The sequence below is a fragment of the Oxyura jamaicensis genome, chromosome 17 (assembly GCF_011077185.1).
Source record: "Oxyura jamaicensis isolate SHBP4307 breed ruddy duck chromosome 17, BPBGC_Ojam_1.0, whole genome shotgun sequence".
Classification (NCBI taxonomy): Eukaryota; Metazoa; Chordata; class Aves; order Anseriformes; family Anatidae; genus Oxyura; species Oxyura jamaicensis.
Genome location: NC_048909.1, coordinates 2063217 through 2084025, shown reverse-complemented (window position 1 = coordinate 2084025; position 20809 = coordinate 2063217). Strand labels below are relative to the sequence as shown.

General features: G+C 55.2%; 1 protein-coding gene across 3 annotated transcripts in view; it reads right to left on the bottom strand.

The window, feature by feature from the left end:
- The window catches only part of EHMT1 (euchromatic histone lysine methyltransferase 1), a 114729-nt gene extending 94314 nt beyond the window's left edge, over positions 1 to 20415 (bottom strand). Inside the window, exons 1-2 of one of the 3 annotated variants that reach the window (XM_035341403.1) lie at positions 1237 to 1365; positions 1022 to 1144 (exon numbers count right to left, since the gene is read on the bottom strand). Coding sequence is in view for 1 of the 3 variants with exons in the window: in XM_035341400.1 (XP_035197291.1) it covers positions 20286 to 20306 (21 nt within the window). In the remaining 2 variants the exon portion in view is untranslated. Of the gene's footprint in view, positions 1 to 1021; positions 1145 to 1236; positions 1366 to 20285 lie in introns of those variants that run through there. The other 2 variants (XM_035341404.1, XM_035341400.1) reach the window with 2 other exon arrangements.
- Positions 20416 to 20809: the final 394 nt, after the last annotated feature.

Here is a 20809-nt window from a genome sequence, read left to right as displayed (position 1 = left end):
CATCCGACAGCTTCACCATCCACCTGCGAGCTGACAGCCACCACAGGATGATCCAGGGGGAGCTGCTGACATTTGCAAAATGATTGAGTTATTATTCCCTTCTTCGCACCGCGCCAAGGAAGCATCGTGCCATTCTGCAAGGCACAGCACCGCATGCAGATCCTGCTGCTGTCGGACATGAAGGTAACACCGGGTGACGCTGAACGACCGTCACAGCCAAGCAAGACACAGATTTTTGGTAGCACAGGGGTTGCATCCTGTCCTACTCGCTCCTCGAAGGAGGCAGGGTGTGCCCTCCTTTAAGCAGGTCTCCAGGACTGATCCCAAACACCTCCAGCTCCAGGGGAAGGGATTTCCTCAGCGAGGTGCCCACCACCCAGAACTACGCCCGTGCACCCCCTAAAGCCAGGCACGTTTTGCCAACAGTTCACCTCAATCTCCTCCTCACCCAGCAGGGTTGGTTCGAGCTTTCTAAGCTGTGAAGACCCGAGCTGTGCTTAGGGAGCTCTCCCAGCTCCAACACCACACTGGAGCAGTCCCAAACACACCAAGCCAGGCAGGTACCACCACCAGCAGCTCTACATCTCTTGCACTTCAAGAATTTGGCTGAAGCAGACGTAGGGCACCAGGCAGGTCCCATCCTCCTCCGACCTGGTGTTCAGTCACCAAGAGCCCTCCTTCCCCTGGGCACTGAGCACTCAGTTCCGCGGGGCGCAGCCACAAGCTGCCGTACTTACCTCGCCCTCAGCACCGCATGTCCTCTAAAGCAAAGCCAAAATTGCTCAACACTGGATTTTTTCCCTCCATCTGACACACGTTTGCAGCCCCCTCAGGCATGGGGAGGAGTGGGGAGCATGTTAAAAATAATAATAATAATTAAAAAAAATCCAACCAGAGCTCCCTTTACACATCTCCTCCTCTCCAACAGACGCAGGATGCACCAAGCCCCGCTGGGTCCTGATCGCCCCTCTGAAGGACTGGGAGTTTCCAGCCGCCAACGCCGCCCATGAGCAGGCCTCACCTCAAACCATCAGGCCTCACCTTTTGTTTAACTCAGCACCGGGTCGGCCGGGAGCCTGCCCCCGCTCTAGGAAGGCAGCCGGGGCCTCGGCATGGCCTTGCACTGCAAGAGGATTGCTTTGGCCTGGAGGGAAAAAAGAAACCACGACATGAAGGTCACCCATAAAATCATTACACAGCTCCCTCTTCCCCGGCTCTCCTAGAGAAAATCCTTACCAAACCCTCAACCTTAAAGGAGAAACACAAAAAGCTATGTACGTTAATCCCATATACCTCCGTCAATTTTTTTCCTCGTGTCTTTAGAGCAGTTGTTTACTGCAGCCAACTGCAGAGAAATTACAGTAGCTTAACTCTCCAACTCCCTCTAAAGGATTAATCTTCCAGTGAGCATGCTCACGCGAGATCTTTTTCAGCAGTTGCATCCATTTCATGAAATGAGGGCTGCTGCAGACATGAGGAAATGCCATTTCAGGACGACAGGCAAGGTTAACCAGCCCCAAAAGCGAGCGCCCGTCCCCTGCTGGGGTTCCAGGAGGGCTCCGTGCCCAACCCTCCACCTCCGGGCGCTTTCGAGCTTTCACATCCCGGTGCCCTCTGGGGAAGGGGGGGCGGTGGCTTCTCTGCCAGACCCCTTTTAAACGCCCGATCTTGACTTCTCTCTACAAGCTGGTGGACAGTTCGTCCACGGCGTCCCAGGGCACAAGCAGCCTCTCCTCCCTGGAGCTCTGCCTTCTGTAGCACTTGTTGGCCATCTCTGCTTTTTTAAGAAGCAAGGAAGATAATTTGGGGCACGGGGGAGGGGGAGGCGTTCAGATGAAAAGGAACAGCTTGAAAAATCCCGTTCTCAACTGCAGCACAGGAGACAGCAGAGCCCGAGACACATTTAACTCCACAGATTAAGGACCCATGCAAATGAGGATGTGCGAGTAGACGACAAATCCAGTACCTGAACAAGGCTGCCCAGGTAACCTTGTCCATCCATTCCCAGACCACTGGGGGTTATAATTAAACTGCCCCACTGGGGTATTTCCCCCTCACCCCAATCAGTGCACGGTGAAGCAGAGCTTTCCTGGTAGAAACAAAGCTCCAAAATTAAAGACAGATATTTCTATTTTAGTAAGAGCTGCTTCCATTTTCACCTTCCCCCGTTACCGGGCATTCCCTTTCCCATTTATCAGCTTCACGCCTGCTGCCTCCCTGCTCCCCCTGCCCCAGGACAGCCTCTGTGCCCAGCTCCACAGGGACCAGACCGCAGCCCCTGAGCACCGGGGAAAACCAGAGCAGGATGAAGCCAAAAGCTCGAGGTTGCATCCCAACCCATGTCAGGCTTCACCCACGTCCTTACAAAGACCTAAACATGTTTGGGTTTTATTTTTTTAAAGTCTTGAATGCCTTTGATGCCATGAGTCCCCTGTTATGTTCTCAGCCCTACACGTGAACCACGAAGAAGGGAAGATGTCACGATAGTGTTAAATAAGGGCTACGTCTGCCTTTCAAAACGAATGCTCACCATAGCGACCGTCTCTATAAGGGATGATAAAACATATTGGTGACACTGGATATTTTGTTCTGTTGTCACCTAACTAGAATCACCCACAGAAAGGAAATCTCTGTTACCATGCATTAAAATAGACGCTTTGTTTTATTTATAAAGCATCCAAACTGGTTGGTTTGGATGTGTCACAGCACGAGGCTGCGCATCCACCCCTCCCTGCCCCGTCCTTTGGGGACTTCAATGAAAGATGCCTGCACTCATCCTGCGTGCCCTCCTCGCCTCCCACTCAGCTCAGGTGGTGCTCAGGCTGCTCCAGCTTCCCAGAGAACGGCTTGGAGCCCTGCTGGGACCTGTCCCTGAAAATCCCTGCCAAGAAAAATCCCAGGCTCTAAGGCAGGCAGACGCGAAAGCCTTGATGCAGGAAGATTTGTTCTGCATTTCCTCCTCCACCGCAGGATTACACCCAAACATGAAGTTGGGATGTGAGATATGGAGTCATCCTGACCTGTCATTCCCCATTTGGAAACCAGTCATACTCCCCGAGCTCAGACTTTGAAGATTGACTGCTATTGATTCTTCTTCAAGCAAACAGCCCAAGCTGGCAATCAGTCAATAATAAGCAATTACTCGACAGCCTCTTATCTCCAGATGCCAGCCCAGACAGCTCGATTCATAGAGGCAGCAGGTCAATAAATCAAAGCTGCTCTCAATTTTAAAATATCATCATTTCAAAACCCACCCAGCCTTCAACCTGGCTGAAAAAGCAGCCGGGACACAGAGCTCCCCGCAGCACAGGACGGCGGCGTGTGACTAATTTACCGAGTGGCAGACAGGACGCCATGTGGTGAAATCCACCTCTCACACTCCTCGCTTGTCAAGAGGAGCATGAAGTTCCAGCTGGATGAAGAGGAGAGGAGGAAGCAAGCCCTCTTCCTTCAGGCAGGTGCCTGCAGGGAAGCAGCAGAGCCGGGCAGCCTTCCTCAGGTGCCCCAGGTCCCTCAGGTCCCCCCTCAGGTCCCCATCCCTGACTCGGCTCACCCGGACTCTCCTCGCCATTTGCCAGGAGCATCCCAAACACCACTGTAAACACGTTTAACTGGGACAGCAGGTTTCATCCCAAGAAAGGCACTTCTTTATGCTCTTCTCTTCCATGGACTAAGCATGACACAAGGGCATGAGCCCAAGTCTCCTCTTGTGCACTTGAGCGTGAACCAGAAGCGATGCTGTCACATCCAGTGGTGCCAGCGCAGTGCCTTGCTGAAATCTCACGTAGACATTTTGTGCTCCCAGTGCAGATTGCCTCGAAAGAGCCAATTGTTTAAAAAGAACTAAGAATCACCTATATAACTTGCAGGAGATTATGTATCCGGACCATGAGGCTGATGCAAGGGGAACCTTCTGTCTGGTACTGCAGAACCTAGAAGCTCTGAGAACTTCACTGCTTATCCCCAAGTTCTCATGTAAGTCATGGGAAAGGCCTTGAAGTACCAACAAAACAGAGCAATGTTCAATAAATAACTCTGTTTCTGTTGGTAGAAGATGAAGGTGACCTACAGGATGCTGTATCCTCCACAGTAGGAATTAGCTGCTGGCACAGGAGGTACACGAGGTACAAGCACAGTAAATCCAAGACCCTCAGAGCCTGTGAAGAAAACACTTTCAGAAAGGCTGCCAGAGGTCTGAACAATACCAAGTGCATAATGCAATGAAGAGAAGAACAAGGCACGACTTGGGAACATGGTATCTCCGAGTACGGGGGACTGGCAGCCCCAAAGCACGCAGAGGGCAGAGGCTTCTCGCTTCATTTGGTCCCGGGCAGGAACACGTTTGGACAACATCACGACCAAACTGTGCAGGCTGAGAATCACCAATCAAGCAGCTCGCAAGAAAACAAGAGATGATGCTGAGCCTGAGCCCCAGACGAGAAGGGTGACCCTCTTGGAAGCAGGATCAGCCCGCGGCTGGCACTCACCAGGTGGGCCAGGCTCCCGAAGGAGCCTACTAAGGTTTTAATCTTTAGCTACCGGCAGCGCGCTTGCTTCTTTGGTTCAGCGGTGGCTGGGACAGCAGGAAGCTGTGGGAATGCATGCCCAAAATCTGAAAAGGATTTTTCCTCTTCTTCTTACCCACAGAGCACCTGCAGGTGGCTTTTACACCGTCAGCCTCGCATACGACATCGTGGCAAAGCATGGAAGAGCACTGAGAAAAAAAAAGTGTTAACTCACAACGCTGCATCACTGTCTCCATTTATAGTACAGCCACAAAATGCCAACCCAGCTGACAGGATCCCACAAACCGCACTGCAGAGAGACACCAGGCTCCGAAGCCTTGCAGCCTGCCGGAAGAATTTTCACAGCCCACCTGCATTACCCTGGTACAAAACACTGCTCCTCTTCCCCACGGACGGACTGACGGACGGCAGGTCGGTGCATCCACGCTGAGAGGACCACGCAGTGGCAGCACAGCTCTGGAGAGAAGCCTAAAAAGCCCCTGGAGATGTTGGCCATTGGAATAGTTTTTTTTTTCTTTTTTTTTTTTTTTTTTCCCCAAAAGCAGAGGCCATTCTGCCTGGCTTCAATGAATGCACAGCCGCAGTCTAACCCATGCCGTCAGCATCCAAGATAATACAGCAATTAACAAGCCATAAGCGAGGCAGTAACAGAAGAGCATTCCTGATCTTTTCTGATAAAAGCAATGGCAGCTGCAAAACGAGGAGGCATGGGGACCTGTCACCCATGTCCCCATCTCAAGGCGTGACCATTTCACGCAGAAGCTGACGCCCAACCGTTGTGCTCGGCTTCCCTTTCACAGCACTGCGTTGTCGTCGCCCCAGGGCCCTGATGCTCGGGGCTGAAAGTGCTGGGACAGCAGCAAAGCCTAGAAACTGAGAACAGAAGGGTGCCCCGGCCCCACCAAGGATGCCATCTCAGAGAGAAAAGAACACAAAACGGGACTGAGACTCCTTCCGTAGGGCAGGGAGCTGCCATCCCCACCACTTCTGGTGGGCAGAGCGATCGCTCAGCCAGGGAGAAATGACAGCAGTGCCCTGTGGCTCGTCGTTATCAGGAGCCCCGTGCCTGAGCAAGGCTTTGCTCCTCCTGACGAGCCTTCACTTCGTGCCCAGCAGGGAGGTGCTGTTACGCCCTGAGACCTTACTGCTGGCTTTGGGCAGAGACAGGAACCGGAGGACAGATGTTCCTGTAAGGCCAAAGTCAATCCCTGCCTGCATGCTCGGCACCTGGTCAGTTACATCTCACTGGACAAACCCAATCTGGGTTAAATTCCAGAGGTTCCAGAAGCAGGGAAGACAAAATTAGATCCTTAACGGGACCTCACCATAGTCCAGTCATCTCATCTGCGTGGTCCGCACGGTTGCAATGAACGTGGGTGCTTCATAACGTAATCCTCCGAGCAGATGGATTCAGGGACTCCCCTCTGGCCCTTCCAGCACCTTCAGTGTGGAGACACTGCACCAAAGATGTGTGCAGGGTGCTCGACCTGCAACTATTACCCAACAGCGGGCTGCTTCTGTGTGACGGAGGCTCGTGTTCGCTGCGGCATCAGCTTCAATACTGGAGAACCTCAGAAGACCTCAGAAGATCCCTGTACTTCAATCTACATGGATTCGTTTCGCCCCACGCTGCTCACAAGGATCAAGCTAATCCTGATTTGTCTCCCAAAATAAACAAACATGGTTTAAGGTGATTCCTTCTCATTCAGAAGTGTTAGCAGAAACTGTCCCTCTGTGCCTGGTCTTCCTATCACCTGCACCAGTGGCTTCAGCCTCTGGTCTGACAGGCTCTGAACCTCCAGAAGGCTCTGAAAAGTAGCCAAGAAAAGCAAGCCACTTTTCGGAGCCATATTTGTTGCACAGACATTTACGCCCTGCTGGCACAGGATTAAAAACCACTCAGACAAACTAAGCAGAAGTAGCAGAAAGGAAGTCCTAGAAGCGTCTGGCTTTAAATATAAAATGCAAAAATTACTAATTTTTTTTTCAGAGCTTAAGCAAATGGTTTGATGAAGCTGACAAAGACAGAAATTCCCTTGCTGGTTTATGAAAACAAGTGTGATGGCTAACAAAGGCAGTGCCAGCCTCGAGGAAGCAAGGCTCAAAGCCTGGCTGAGCTGGCCATGCCTCGTAACACCCGTGCTGTGACCCCGTACAGGCTACAAAACACTCCGAGAATAAAATGAACATAATTTTTCCCCTCTCTGGATTAACATTCAAAAGTGGAGAAGTTACCTGCACCGCTGAGGATTGCAGCGCCGAGAGGCTGCCGTGCCCTGGAACCAGATGGCCAAGCCCCGCGCTCCCAAGCCTGCCGTAACACGCAGGGAACTTGGCGAGATCCCAAACAAGGATTTTGCTGCACCTTGATCCAATGGCCTCGGCAGCACCAGGGTCCAGACGCAGCCTTACGGAGCGGGCAGGTACCAATGATCAGCGTGCCAGCCCAGCCCCGGGGAAGCATCACCTGCACGCCGCTGCCGGCCCTGCTCGGTGAGGGACCCGTCCTGCAGCACACGGAGCCAGTAGGCAGTGGGACAGGGCCCAGCCCCACCTCAGCTGGGATCCATGCTCCAGTTCTCCATCTGCATGTTTCCGAAATAGCTTCTTTCCCATTTGACCCATTAAAAAAAATACACAAAGAGAAATACAAACCCATGGCATGACAAGGACTGAAACAATACCGTGTAAAAAAAGCCAACTAATTCAAGGATCCGATTACTGGTCCAGCCACAATTTCTGTACCTTTTTAGCTACCCCTGCTAGAGGCAGCCTTTACAGCATGACACTGCTGCTGGGACAGCTCAAGGCATGTCCAGAGTTACGCCAACAGCCGTGCTTCTGTCAGCACGACCTTGCTCCGCACGCATGATGTGCAGCACGGCCAAACTCGGAGCAGGGTAAATGTGCCCACAGCCACGTGGCCGAGCCCGATGCCCTCCCGTAAATCAGCTGTCCCCATACAGAAGTGCAAACTGTAACTGTCTGTTAGCAGGGATTTGGAGAGGTTCGGTCTGTATGTAAGTGAACTCTCACAGTACAGTCTTAATTAACAGCCGTAGTTTTAACGTGCAAAGGAACCATCCAGATCTCCAGTCAATGGTTACTTCTACAAATCCAACAGCTCCCAAAACCAGCAGCTGCTCTCAAAGGGAGCCCACCGCCAGCTCCTGCCTCCTGCTCTGCTGAGGGACACGCTCATCTGCCAGAGCCCTCACCAAGAGGTCGGGATCCCACAGCAGGAGCATGCTTCACCCACAGGGCTTTTTGCCAGCAAAATGGCACCCACACTCGAGCAGCACAACGCAGCTGTGCAGCCCCAGCAAGGAAGCATTCCTGGATGGAGGCACGGCTCCTGCCTGCCCTACGCCTGGGGCATGGAGGTGCAGCCTACGTCCAAGGAGCAGCCAGCACCCTGCCGTTCCGTCACTGTGAACAGCTCTTCCCGTAGCTCTGAACACTACGGCACATTACTAATTATTACTCAGATGTGTAAATGTTTGCAAGATCAAAACCTACCTGTCTGTGCACAGCACGTAATTACGGAGCAGAGCACTGCCGCACGCGCTTCTGTTCCTCCTCTGCCGCGCTGGACCCGCAGCGCACCGCGACGAGAGGCACCCGGGGCTCGCTCCCAGCTCGAGCGGCCTTTCAGAACAACCAACAGCACACACCGCTCAGAACCACCGAATCGTTTGGGTTGGAAGAGACCTCCGAGATCACCTCGTCCAACCCACGGGGCATCACGCTGGGCTGCCGGGACAGGAAGGGGCTCTTATGTGATTTTGGCCGCCACATCCCTGGAGATACTGTCACATGAGGATCTGCTAGAAAAGACAAAGATTTTAACGACTCCTCCCATTATCTACAAAGATTTTAATGACTCCTCCCATTAACTACAATGATTTTAACGACTCGCCAACTCGCTGCCCAGCCCAGGAGGCAGCAGCACCACGCAGCACACCCAGGTCAGGAAGGACAGACTGCTTTGTGCTTTCTGTGCTTCCTATCGCCGTGCAGCTGGTGGGAGAGGGGACGGGACAGCACCCAGGAAATGGCAGCGGCTGCAGAAGGTTAGCTCTGCAACCAAGCTGTGGAGAACAGCACCTGAGTTCACGCGATGAATAACAAAACCTTCGATTCAAGTATTCCCAGAGAAAGAAACGGGGAAGCGACCGTGTTCCTGGAGGTTCGTTTGCAGAGGTGGCCTGCATCCAACAGTCCCTGGAAGAGCGATCTGCTGAGAAGTTTGGCTGAAAACCCAGAGCCTGGCTGTGCTGCAGGCAGCGGCAGGAAGCCCTCTGCTCCTGCCTTCACTGCTCGGGCGATGCAATGCTCAGGGATGCTCACAGTCAACAGAAAGCATAGCCCACGTTGGCCAAACCTTTGCAAAGCTCTGGTAATGCAGTGTAAAAGCAATCCTGGCTGGTTTTCCTTCCATGCAACTTAACTTGCAGTAGAACACACTCCTTCCCGCTCCTGCGCCCAGTGCCGAACAAAAGCGAACCCACTGCAGAAGGAGGTTCAGGTGGGATTTGGGATACGCCTTGGACTCCTGAAGGCAGCCCACTAAGGAGTGGATCCTGCCCAGGCTGAGCAGGGGACCATAACCACATGGTTTTGTCACGCACAGAATAAAAGGAAGTACTGTGAATTCACGCCAAAATATCAAGGGCTTTTCCTCATTCTAAATAAATAAATAAAATAAAGCAGCTGAAAAAAACAAGAGAGCAGAGCTTTTCCTTGTTTTGCAAGGTCAGACGCAGCCGTGCCAGCCAGCGGCGGGGAGGAACCTGCAGGGACAGGCGCTCCGGGGCCGTGCCAGCCGCAGCGGGGACGCCGATGGGGACTGCGCACCCGTGTGTCCCCTCTGTCCTCTCTCCACTCTCCCGCACTGCACACCTAGGCCCGGATCTCCAGCTGCCACTGCTGTGCTCCTTGAAAACCACGTTAAAAAACAAACAATCAGATGTGAACAAACATACAGGAAAGTTCACCAAAGTGCCACTTTTTTAAATTATTATTTTTTTAAATGGGTATTTCCTAGCATGGCCACAGAATGACTCTGTAGCAGATGCCCTAACTGCACAGGTTTGTTTGGACTTAAGACACTGTTACGAGTTCTTATCACAAATAAGTTCTTGTCACCTTCAAAGCTATCTGCAACCCAAGCCATCCACTCCTCAGTATCTCTGCAAGAAATATTGGGCTGGAACAGGTAGGGCACTTTAGCCTAATTTAGGAGTGTATTAAGAGGACACGAGAAAATCATGGATCACGTTTTCCAGATTTGTATGGATCACATTTTTTCAATCCAGTGTTGTTATCTGAAATCCAAAGGAGAGGTGCTGGAGTTGTATTTGCTGTATTCACAAATACTTCATGTGTTACAGCGGTGTTTTTTTAAAGTTTTCCATTTCTCTTGATCAAGGTCAGCCATGACCTCAAGGTAGGAAGCCAGGAACCAGAGCCCAGAAGCAGAGCTTGTAAAATAGGGAAAATTTTGACCAGTTACTTGCTGTCTCTTACCCAGTGAAGATTACATGTCCAGCTCAAAATTTACACTCACCATTTCTACACCACTCCCCATCAAAGGCTTCTAGCACCAAGTCACCCACACAGCCGTGTTCCATGGCCTCCAGCTCACAGCTGGGAACAGCATTACAGGCGCCGCACGCGCAGCGAGCTGCCCCAGCTGTCCCAGGGACACTGCTGGCGAGCAGCAGGGGCTGGGGAGCTGAGCCTTCGGTCGGAGCCTCTGCTCCCCCCAGGGGTAACCCCCAGCATGAGAAGATCGAGGGAGACGTTGGGCTACGAGGCCACCCTACAGACCCAGTGAGAAAGCAGCACGCGCAGACACACACCAGAGCTCCGCAGGCCCCAGTGGCTTCCGAGCACACGGCCCCAAACCGATGGGAATTCGCCGATCCCAAGGCACCAGCACACCCCTGCACCCCAAAGTCCTGCGGGGCTGCAGACGGCAAGGACAGCCCGTGGCTGTGGTAGGGGAAGCGCCACAAAAGTGCCTGGGTACAGGGGAGCAGTCTGCTCTCCTGAGGCTGACGGCAAACCTCCCCCCTCCCATTTCAGTGGTTCTGGATCGGCTCCCAAGCCCCTTTTAATGTAATATTCTATTCTGGTCTGTGTAGTCTTATGGAGGGTCGATGTTGCAAACTCTCCTTGCACATAAGTCCTATTATCTACTAATGCTGCATACAGGGCGTTTACAGGTCCTCAGCTCTCTGTTTGTACGGCTCCCCATTCCCCAGCCCCAGGCAGCATCGAAGCCGGGCATCCGCTATGCCAGAGGGAAAAAAGAAAACAAAACCCAGAGATTTACCTTACTTCAGTATTCAACAGCACCGTCAGTTTTTCCAGTGCTCCCACTCTGCACATTGCGCACCACGCACTCCAGAAACTCTGGGAAACAAGCTGCTTCTGTCCTGTGCTTGCAAAGCACCATCTATACTTACAGAGCAATAAAAATTAGCTTAATTAATAATACATCAGCAAGAAAACGTTAATGAGCACCCAGCAGGGAAAAGGACTGCTGCCTAATCTCCTTGTGCGGACTCCTTGCTTTGGCAGCAATCAGCAACTGCATCAGCGTTCCCGTCCCAGCGCAAGGAAGAATCTGACTCACCCGGGACCGCGCAGCAGCCAGGGGCTGCCTGTCACAATTTACATTTCTCTTTAAAAGCAGACACTGTTGCATCGGGAGCGGCTCTTGGCAGCCCCACGCCGACTTCCACTGGGGGAGTTTTTGTCATTTAAAAAAGAACTTTGACTACCTCCGGGGGGCCTCCTGCAGTTGGCTCTTTGGCCACGTCTGCAAAAAACTCATGGTCCTGCTGCCAGAGCCTGCACGGGCTTCAAGCTGCCAACACAACCGGACCGTGAGCACGCCGGGGGGAGCGGCACGGAGCCTCCCTGCTCCAGGAATATTCTCACTGAGAACACATGAGCCCTCTCCCCAGAGCCTGCCTGCCCTCGCCGTGCCCAGTCCAGCAGGCAGCCAGGCTGGGCATGTTTTGAGGCAAGATGCTGGAAATCCCCTGTCCCAGCTGTTCCTGCCTCCCAGGGCAGGAGGCTGAGCTGGCAGAGGCTGTGAGCGCAGCCATGCCACCGAAGCACATCCACGCCGGCACGTGGCCGCAGCGCATCCTCGTCAAGGGCTGTGCAGCACAGGGAGGTGGTTTCCTTCAGTCGAAGGAAAAGCTGTCACCTCTGCCTTTCATCAGGAAGGAGGTTGGAAACAAAGGCCTGGCGAGGAAAGGCAGGTGGGCTGCTAAAACTGGCTGAGCCCCAGACCCGATGTGGCTGCCTGCTCCCAGCCACCCCGTGCCCTTGCCCTCCATGGCCCAGCCGCGGCGGGTGCTGCCCTTTGGGCCGCTGCAAGGCTGGCCGGGGCGAGCAGGATGCGTACCACGCAGCAGGATCCCGGGAGAGCAGCAGCAGCAACATAACGCGCACCTTGCATCGGCATGCGGCCACGGCAGGGCATCCGCAGCAGTAACACCCGAGTCTGCTGGCACACGGGAGCAGGAGGAGATAAAATACAGCTCTGAACAGCCTCTGTGAGGTGAATCCGCAGGCATGGATTGGGGATGATATCAAAGCAAGCAGCTTTTAAGAAAAGCCATAAGCAATTAAAACCAGCATGCTATCAACACACAGCTTCGCGAGAAAAGGCGCTAAACTGTGAGAAACCAGCTGCGTAACCGCATCGCCCGTACGAGGGGCGCTTCCAGTAGGGATGAGGATATAAAAGCACAAAGTAATTCCAAAAACCGGGGAGTCAGGCACAGCGTGCAGCAGGCAACCTAAATCCCAAAAAGCAGGGGAAATACAGCTTGCAGTAACTGGAAATCACAGGGGAAATAACCAAGGCAGAATACGATCCACCCTCACTGATCTTTTGAAACGACGCAGGCCGGAGGCTGTGCTAACCTCTCTCCACTGTAAATTCTGACAAGTCAAAGCAGACACATCTCCAGCCAACGTGCTCGGTAGCAGTTTGTTTGCTCACTGGTGGCGTCTCCCTGGCAAAGGGGGAAGTTGATTAAAAGACAGCAGGGCTCCTCACCTCACCTCTCCACACGCGCTGGAAGCTGCAGGATCTGGCACCACAGCAAGAGTAAATATTACGTCTCACCCGAAGGCCATCCTTAAAGGAGCACTCTTCATTTATCCTCAAAGTCTGGCAGAGACGATTGTCTGCAGATCCTAGAGGACACCTGCTTACAGACAACCACCTCCGCGTGTTAAGGAGGTAGTAAAGCACCAGTTTACAATGATGCATCCTAAGAGTACTAAAACATACAAAACATACGCATCCTGCAGACCACAAGGCTCTCAGGCGTGCGGGATTCACGGATCCTTAGCACGTAAAACACAGACAAGCTGACAAAAGCTATTACACGTAAGTTTGCAATAAAAACCACCTAATGTTTGGTTACCAGTGCAGCAGCTGCCTGGTGACTTTTGCAAAGCCTCCTGGATGTTGATTTAATCTATCAAATATGAATCGTGCTCCTCAATTAATAAAATACTCAGACTCGTGCTTTATGTGCAGTAATCCGGAGTTTTATGTTCAGACGTACAGGCCAGTAGGATACGAGGTGGAATCCTACAAACCAGTAGCAGCCCGTGCTCTCCTCAACACCAGCACTGGCTGCTTTACACCAACAAAACCCTACTCGATGGGGTGTAAACTTGCTGCCTACCTCCTTGGACATAAGGAATGCACCTCGGACATAAGAAACCTTCCCTCAATTCTGCACGGCTCTGAAGCCAGAGGTGTTTGGGCAGCTGCGTGCACGAGGCACCACCGAACACCGCCCTCCAATAACCACCTCCCCGTGCACCTTCCCAGCTCAGCAGCTGGATGAACTGCATGATTTCGGAAACGCTTTTGTCCTTTCCAAGTCCTCTACCACCTGCACATGGAATTTCCCACATCTTGAAACAATGTTATGATTTTTGAGAGGACCTGACTATAGCTTCTGAATGCCTTCGGTCAGCAGCATGAAACATCCCCAATTGCTGCTGAAATTGGTTAAAACATCTGGGTAATTTGCTTCTGGCTTTGAGCCCTTGGGAGAAATTACCTATTAAAGCTTCCTCTGAAACTGCAAAGACTAGAAACAACTGGAAAGAAAGAAGGCAGCTGAGATTCTTGAGGACCCAGGAGATCACGTTTAAAAAAACAGAAAAGGAAAAGAGAAAAAAAAAAAAAAGAAAACCCACAATGTTTCACAGCACGCAGGGCTGTGTTCAAGGCATCAGCAGATCCTGGTCAACAGTCCTAGAGAGACCAGGGCTGCCCTTGGCCAGCCAACGTGCTGAAACACATCTGTTCCCATCTATGCTCGAGTTCTGAGATGAATTAGAAAGCCGAAGTAGCACTCTGAACAACACACGGACTTCTTCTCTTAACCGAAGCAAGGCCGAAGTACAGAATATTCCACTTCAGCCCCCCGGGCTGCAAAGCTCTCTTCATGGCGGTGCCCGGGCTCTTTCCCCAGGCTCTGTGGGTGGCAGAAGCCAGCACATTCACCTTGGTTGTTCTCACAAGAAATAAGCTCCACGTTCCTCCTCGTTTTAAGGAGACGAGCACGAGCAGGCACGTCTGCCTGCAGCATCGTGAGCCTGCTGGACTTTGCTCAAATACTTTGCCCCACATCCCAGGTAAGGGACTGCTGCAGTCTTCGGGCTTCGCTGTTATTTCCACTTACCTCAATTTGCTCAGCTCCCCAGCTCCCTGCTGCTGGATTTGAATTTTTAAGTGACAGCAGCTCGTAACCATCTCCTGGCTCACGCACTGGCCCTTCTGACCCAAGAAGCTCTCATCTCTTTGGATATTTTCATCCCTGTTTTGCATAATTTTACATTTCCCTGTAACAAGTGGGATAAGTCACCTACCTGGCTTTATTTTGAGTTTAGCCATGTCAGCCTGGTTATCTCGCTCCCTGTTTACCTCCTCCCCAGCTGTGCCACCTGCAGATTTCCTCCCTTTCCCTGCGCTCTGCAGGATGAGCCGTATGCAAACAGAAGTGGACCTGAATTTTCTGCTCTGCCAGTCCATCCCCCTCACTGCCTCCCTGTCCTGAGCTGACACTGCTCACCACTGCCTCCGAGAGCTCTCCCTCGAGAAGGGGATATGACACCGAAAAGGATGGATTTAATATTTTATAGCGCACCTCCAGCCCCAGGCCAGCCCCTTCCGCAGCCGGGCAGCTCAGCCTCGCACCGTGTCAGCTCACCTTGCTCGGCAGCCGGCTGCTCGACATGCCGGGCTGCATTTCTGAACAGTGACTGCTGCGTGGAGCCAAACCAGCGGAAACGCAAACTCGGGCAAAACTGCCTGACGGGAGACAGCCAGATGATGGCGAGGATCAGGTGGGAAACAGGAATCCTCTTGGAAGAGTGCTTCCTGCTCAAAAAGAGGATGCATCGCACGTCCTTGGTACTTTGCCTGTGCTAGAAATTTTTAATTAAAAGCAGGAAAGCCTTTCTATTTTAGACACAGTGATACTAGCGACAAGAGCTTTTATAAGCACAGTTTATTCTGGGTTTACATGCATTTCACAGAGCTTGGCAGCCAAGCTAAGCCAGCAGGGCTACAGCAAACTCTTCCCCTCCCTGTCAGATTTACTGTGCCACTTGAGCCAGTCCCCATCCGTCACGGCGCGAGGTGCCTGCCCACAGGTGGAGTGGGGACAGCTCACACATCTTCTCCCTAGCACAACCCCGACCCCAAGGCACAGACAGCTCGGGAGCCTTTCAGGCAGACACAGAGGGGGAATCTCCAGCAAAGCACGGCTTGGGGCACTCAAAGGGTCCCCCAAACCCCTCAGAGTCCTGCACGAAGCGTGCCCCCAGAGCAGGGGCCAGGCCAGCAGAGCCTGGGGAAATGTAACCCCCCCCCCCCCAGGGGATCCAGCCTCAGCAAAAGGAGCAGGAACCGTCCCTGCAAGCCCTTCTCCCATCACGGGTGGCAGAGCAGAGGTGGCAGCGCCTCTTGCTCACCCTCCTGTACAACCTCTGCCTCTGCAGGAACAGCTCCTGCCACCTCCTCCTTTTCTGGGCCCCAGAGGCCCAAAACACACAGCAGCAGTGTGCTGCTTCAGCACTTTGCAAGGGAAAGGCACCAGGATCACAGGCTGCTTCCACTCAGCCCACAGCCCCGCTTCGGGCTCACAGCAGAGAGGCCATGAGGTGGCATTGCCCCAGCTCCAGATCACAAAACTCCGGGACAAGTCACGCAGAGCGAGGCCCCAGACAAGGGTTTCAGAGCAGCAGCGATGCAACAGCCTCAGCCCGTTGTCATTCTGACATCGGCTGCTCTCATATACGTGGCAGTGCAAAACCCCAGGGCACGGGCGCCGCGCTCACTGCCCCGGGGTGCTGGTGCTGCTCGCAGGGTGAGCGCCCACCCTGCCTGCACGGCTCGGAGCGGCCCTGCCATGGAGGAGCTGCTTTCCTTCTTGTTGTCCTGCTGCTACCTGCATCTCTGCGGGGCCTTCTGCTGGCACGGCTGCGGCGCAGGGGAGAGCAATTTCTTTGCATTTGCAGACAGGCAACTAAGTCTGCAAAACTTCTCAAAGGTACGCCCAGCCTCTGCTTTAGAAAGCAAAAAGAGCTACCCTGGTCTAAACTCACCTCTACACTAGCGGAGCTCTGTCCACAGCAAGGACTTTTATTAGTGTTACTACTTCAGCAAAGAAAAAGAAACATCATCCTTTCCAGTCAGCATAATTACACTGGAAGGGCTCTTTCAAAGCACAAACCAGGCCTTTGATTCTGCCTTGACTTGACAAACTGTTCTTCAGACGCTTTCTTCAGTCACGTTGGCCCAGCCACATCAGCTTAGCCTCAAACGAGCCCTTCAGTTGTTTTCTTAAAACTTCAGAAGTTGCATTTGCCCGTTCTGTTGTTATTTAAAGTTTGTGCACATGGAAGGAAAGGACGGTTCCCCAGGCAGCCTCCGTCAGCTGCCAGCTAGCTCAGCATAGCCCAAGTACCGCTGGGAGAGGTGAGCGCCTACTTGGGGTGGTAAAGTTTTGTCAGGGGCCAAGGCAGGGTGCAATTTTAACATGTTAGCAAAGTAACCCTAAGGTAAAAGCCTCTAACGCAGTTACAAACTTTCCTGCCCTTACCAGATGTCACAAGCAGGGAAGGAACTCCACAAATCGCTGCTAAAATGTTGCACACCAGGTTCAGGCTGACCCAACTGAAACACACACATCTGTGGGGTCTCACATCAACACAGTATCATCACACCCCGCTGCCCTGAGACCGCAGACAACTGCCCAGCAGCCACAAAGCGCGCCTGCTCCCAGGCAGCTCACAAAAGAGAAAAAGAGGACGGGGTTTAAAATGCACCGAGTTTTCCTGAGGCAGCTCACTGACAGCCTCCGTGCTGAAGGCAGCGGCCCTGGGAAAGCAAAGCAGAGCCCTCTCCTCGCCTGTAACACCAGCTGGCAGGAGTAAATGAGAGAGGAGGAAGGGCAGGGCAGGCCTGAAAGAAGCCCTGGATTTCGCGTCACCTGCAAAACAGAAAGCGGGAAACCGAAGAAATCGTCTGCGTGCTGACTGCTCAAAGGCACTGCTCATTAGGTCCTGGCTTCTCCTATTATCACTCCTGCACTCGGTGGCCTATTACAGCAACCTCCTTCCAGCCAGGGACCCATGAATAGGAAGCTCTTTGACACGAGTGAATGTTGCCCCTTAATCCAGTAGGGAGTTCATTGCACAGGCGGAGGACTGCCTACAGCGTGCTCCCAGCACCAGCTGGCTAAGGGGATGAGAGCAAGGATCAAAGCCGGGGCGAAGCCGCAGCATCGCGAGCCTGATTTTCAAAACCGCTCAGGCTGGCGAGCCCTCGCCTTCCAAACGTGGGGAGCGGCCAGGTGCTGAACTCACCGAAGGTCTGCTCTCAGCTCAGGGTGCTGAACGGTGGGGAAATCTGTCCTCTATGTGGCTTGCACGCCGTCTCTGTGCTTTAAAGATCAAAGCTGCATCTCCAGAAAAAAAGATGTTACAGATCTGAACAGACAGGAAAAAAAAAAAAAAAAAAAAAAAAACGATGAAGAATGCAGCGTAACTTCTGAGGAGAACCACTTCATTCAAAGCCACACACACCTCGCTTCCTGCTCAGCATGTAGGCACCAGCCTTCCCGAGGTTAGCACGAGCCTGAGGAAAAGCATCGTGGCTTGAAATCTGTGTTTTCAGGCTCACACCGAATGGTCATTTCGGGAAACACACAGTCAGGTGATTCCCTTTACACTAAAACTGATGCAAACTGGAGTAGCAGCGTCAAACTCAATGAACTTGTGCTACCAGAAAACTTACTGAGCGAGGTAAACTCAATCCCTTAAACTTTTAGTCCTGCATTCACAGGAGGTCTAAAACGTGTAAAAGCACCAAGCCAGACGGGATGCGAGAGACCTGCCAAAGGAAGTCAGCAGCAGAACCAGTCCGTGCTGCAGTGCGGTCAAGGACTGCAGCTCAGCCACTCACCCGGCAGCTCAGCCACGAGGCAGACAGAAGACCCCACCACCGCAGCTCTCCTCTGACAGCAGGTGAAGCCTCGGTGCTCGCAGAGCTTCTCCCTCATGCCCTGGCCGCGCGGTTTGGCCAGGAGCTGGTCTGTCCCACAAGGTTTTATCTTAAGCCCACGGGCTGCCGGAGCTCTGCTCACACAGGCTGGCGTGGGGGCTCTCTGCAGGCACACAGTGGGGCCCTTCCAGCACCCCAGTGCCCCCAGCTCCAGGCTCACATCTTTCCCCAGGACCTCACGCCTTCCGCTCTGCGCCCCTCGCCACCGAGTCAAACAGCCCCTCGCTTCTGCTCCGTCTCGCTGCAGCCGTGGGACGCCGGTCCTTGCTTTCCCCTGCACAGAGCACCTAGCGCAGGCTCTAAATCCCAGCTGGATTTACAGCAGCCAACTTCCTCCCCTCTGGCCTCAGAGGGGTCTAAGCAAAGCCAGATCTGGCCCCAGATTTAACTCAACATAAGGGGGAGGGGAGGAATTAAACTCCAAACGAGCCACCGTTCCCTGCCCGTAATCCAAGGCAACATCTGTGGGTATTAAGCCCGGCCCCAAGAGCAGCGCTTCCTAACGCTCCCCACACCGCAGACCCAGCCGGGACCCCTGGGAGATGCCCCCTAACAAAGGGTGTGTGTCTGCGTTTTTAAGACAAACCTGGCCATCAGGAGCTGCGCAGCCACGGGCCCAGTCCTGCCCTGGCTGTGGCCGTGCATGGTCCTGCAACAGCCCGCCGAGGGAGCTGAAGGCAACACCAGGCCACGGAGCAACGGGACCACCCGCGGGCTTGTTCTACCGCGCCACAGCACTCACACCCGGCCATCCTCCAGAGCCCGAAGCGAGGCAGCGGGACCAGGCCCTGAGATGTGGTTGGGATGGAACTGAGAGCAGAAGGCAAAAAGGCTCGGACAGAGCTCTGACAACGGGAGCCTCGCTTGTTTGACAAACGCACCCCGTCCCTGTGGCGCTTCCCAGTGTCCAGCTGCGTCCAGGCAGGGCCCCCAGCCACCCTTCGAGTGCGGTGTGCGAGTCCTGCAGTCGTTAGGGCTGGAAGAGACCTTGAAGATTCTCTGGTCCAACCACCCCTACCTCCACCACCGCCCACTGAGCCACGTCCCCAGGCACCACATCCAACCTCTCCCTGAACACCCCCAGGGACGGTGACAGCACCACGTCCCTGGGCAGCCCATCCCGGTTCCTGACGGCTCCTTCTGACAGCAGTGTCTCCTCATTGCCCACCCGAACCTCCCCTGGCACAGCCTGAGGCCGTTCTGGGTTGGGACGGGGCCGGGTGAGGAGCAGCCGAGCGGCTGGGGGCTGCCTGGGGAGGCCTGTGCCGGGCTGCGGGCCGAGGTGTGCTGTGCCGTCAGGGTGTGCCCGTGCTGAGGTGTGCCCCTGCCCCGTGCCCTCGGTGCGTGGCTGTGTCACCGACACGTGGCCGTGCCCTCGTGTGGCAGCCCCAAGGCTTTGTGCGAGCGGAGGGCTGCCGGGCGGGAGGCACCCCCACCTCCTCACAGCCCCGCACCGCACCGCACAGCCCCGCAGCCCGGCACCGGGCCCAGCAGCACCACACGGGTCCCACGTCCCCTGCCGAAGCTCGGGGGCCGGTGACTGCCGGGCTTAATCGCGGGCTAACGCCGGGGCTACCCAGGGGCTCGCGGCCCCCCGTGCCGGCCGCCCCGAGGCCGCTCAGTCCCGGGGGCCGCAGCCGAGGCCGGGCCCGGGACCCTGCATGGCAGCGGCTGCCCCCGCCCCGCCGCCCCGGCCCCTGCATGGCGCACGGCAGCGGCCCGCCCGCCGCCGGGCCCCGCCGGGCCCCGGACCCTGGATGGCGCCGCGCCAGCACCGCCCCGAGCCCCGCCGGCGGGGGGGCGGCCCCGGAACGTGGATGGCGCCGGCGCCGCTCCCCGCGGCCGCCGCCGTCGGGGGGAACCCCGGACCCTGCATGGCCCATACCACCGCCCGGCCGCGGAGGGGTGTTACTTATACAGAGTCCCGGGCCCCCCCCGCACACAATGGCAGCGGCGCCCACATTCTTCCCCCCGGAGGGGCCGGACCGAACCACGGCGCGGCGGGGGCACGGCCCCCTCCCGGCCCGCGGCACGAGGCGGCCGGCGCCGGGCCGTACCACTGCGCGCCCCCCCCCCCCCCCCGGCCCCCCTCCCCCCCCCCGCCCGGGCAGATGGACGCCGCCGCCCGCACTCACCTCGGCATCCGCTGTGGCCATGGCCGGAGCCCCGGAGCGTAGCCCCGCCCCCGCGGCGGCTCCTCGCGCCCCGGCTCCGCCCCTCTCCCCTCGTTCTTCTCAATGGAGACGCTCCGCACGCCAGGGCGCATGCGCCAAGGGGGCATGGCGGCCCCCAGCGCGGTGCCGGTGCCGTACGGCGACATGGCGGCGCCCATGGGGAAGGGGCCGTACGGCGGGGGGCGGGGACAGCGACGTGATGGGGACGGGATGGGGACACGGGCGGGAATGGGGCGGGACGGGGGGGGCAGCAACGGGGGTGAGATGGGGACAGGGACGGGGACAGGAATGGGGGCAGGATGGGGACACGGACAGCTGTGGGGGTGGGACGAGGAAGGGGGCCAGTAATGGGGACGGGGACGGGGATGGGGTGGGGACAAGGCGGGACAGGAATAGGATGGGGACAGGAACGGGGGTGGGGATGGGGGGGTGGGGACAGGATGGGGGCACAGCAATTGGGGTGAAATGGGGACAGGATGGGATGG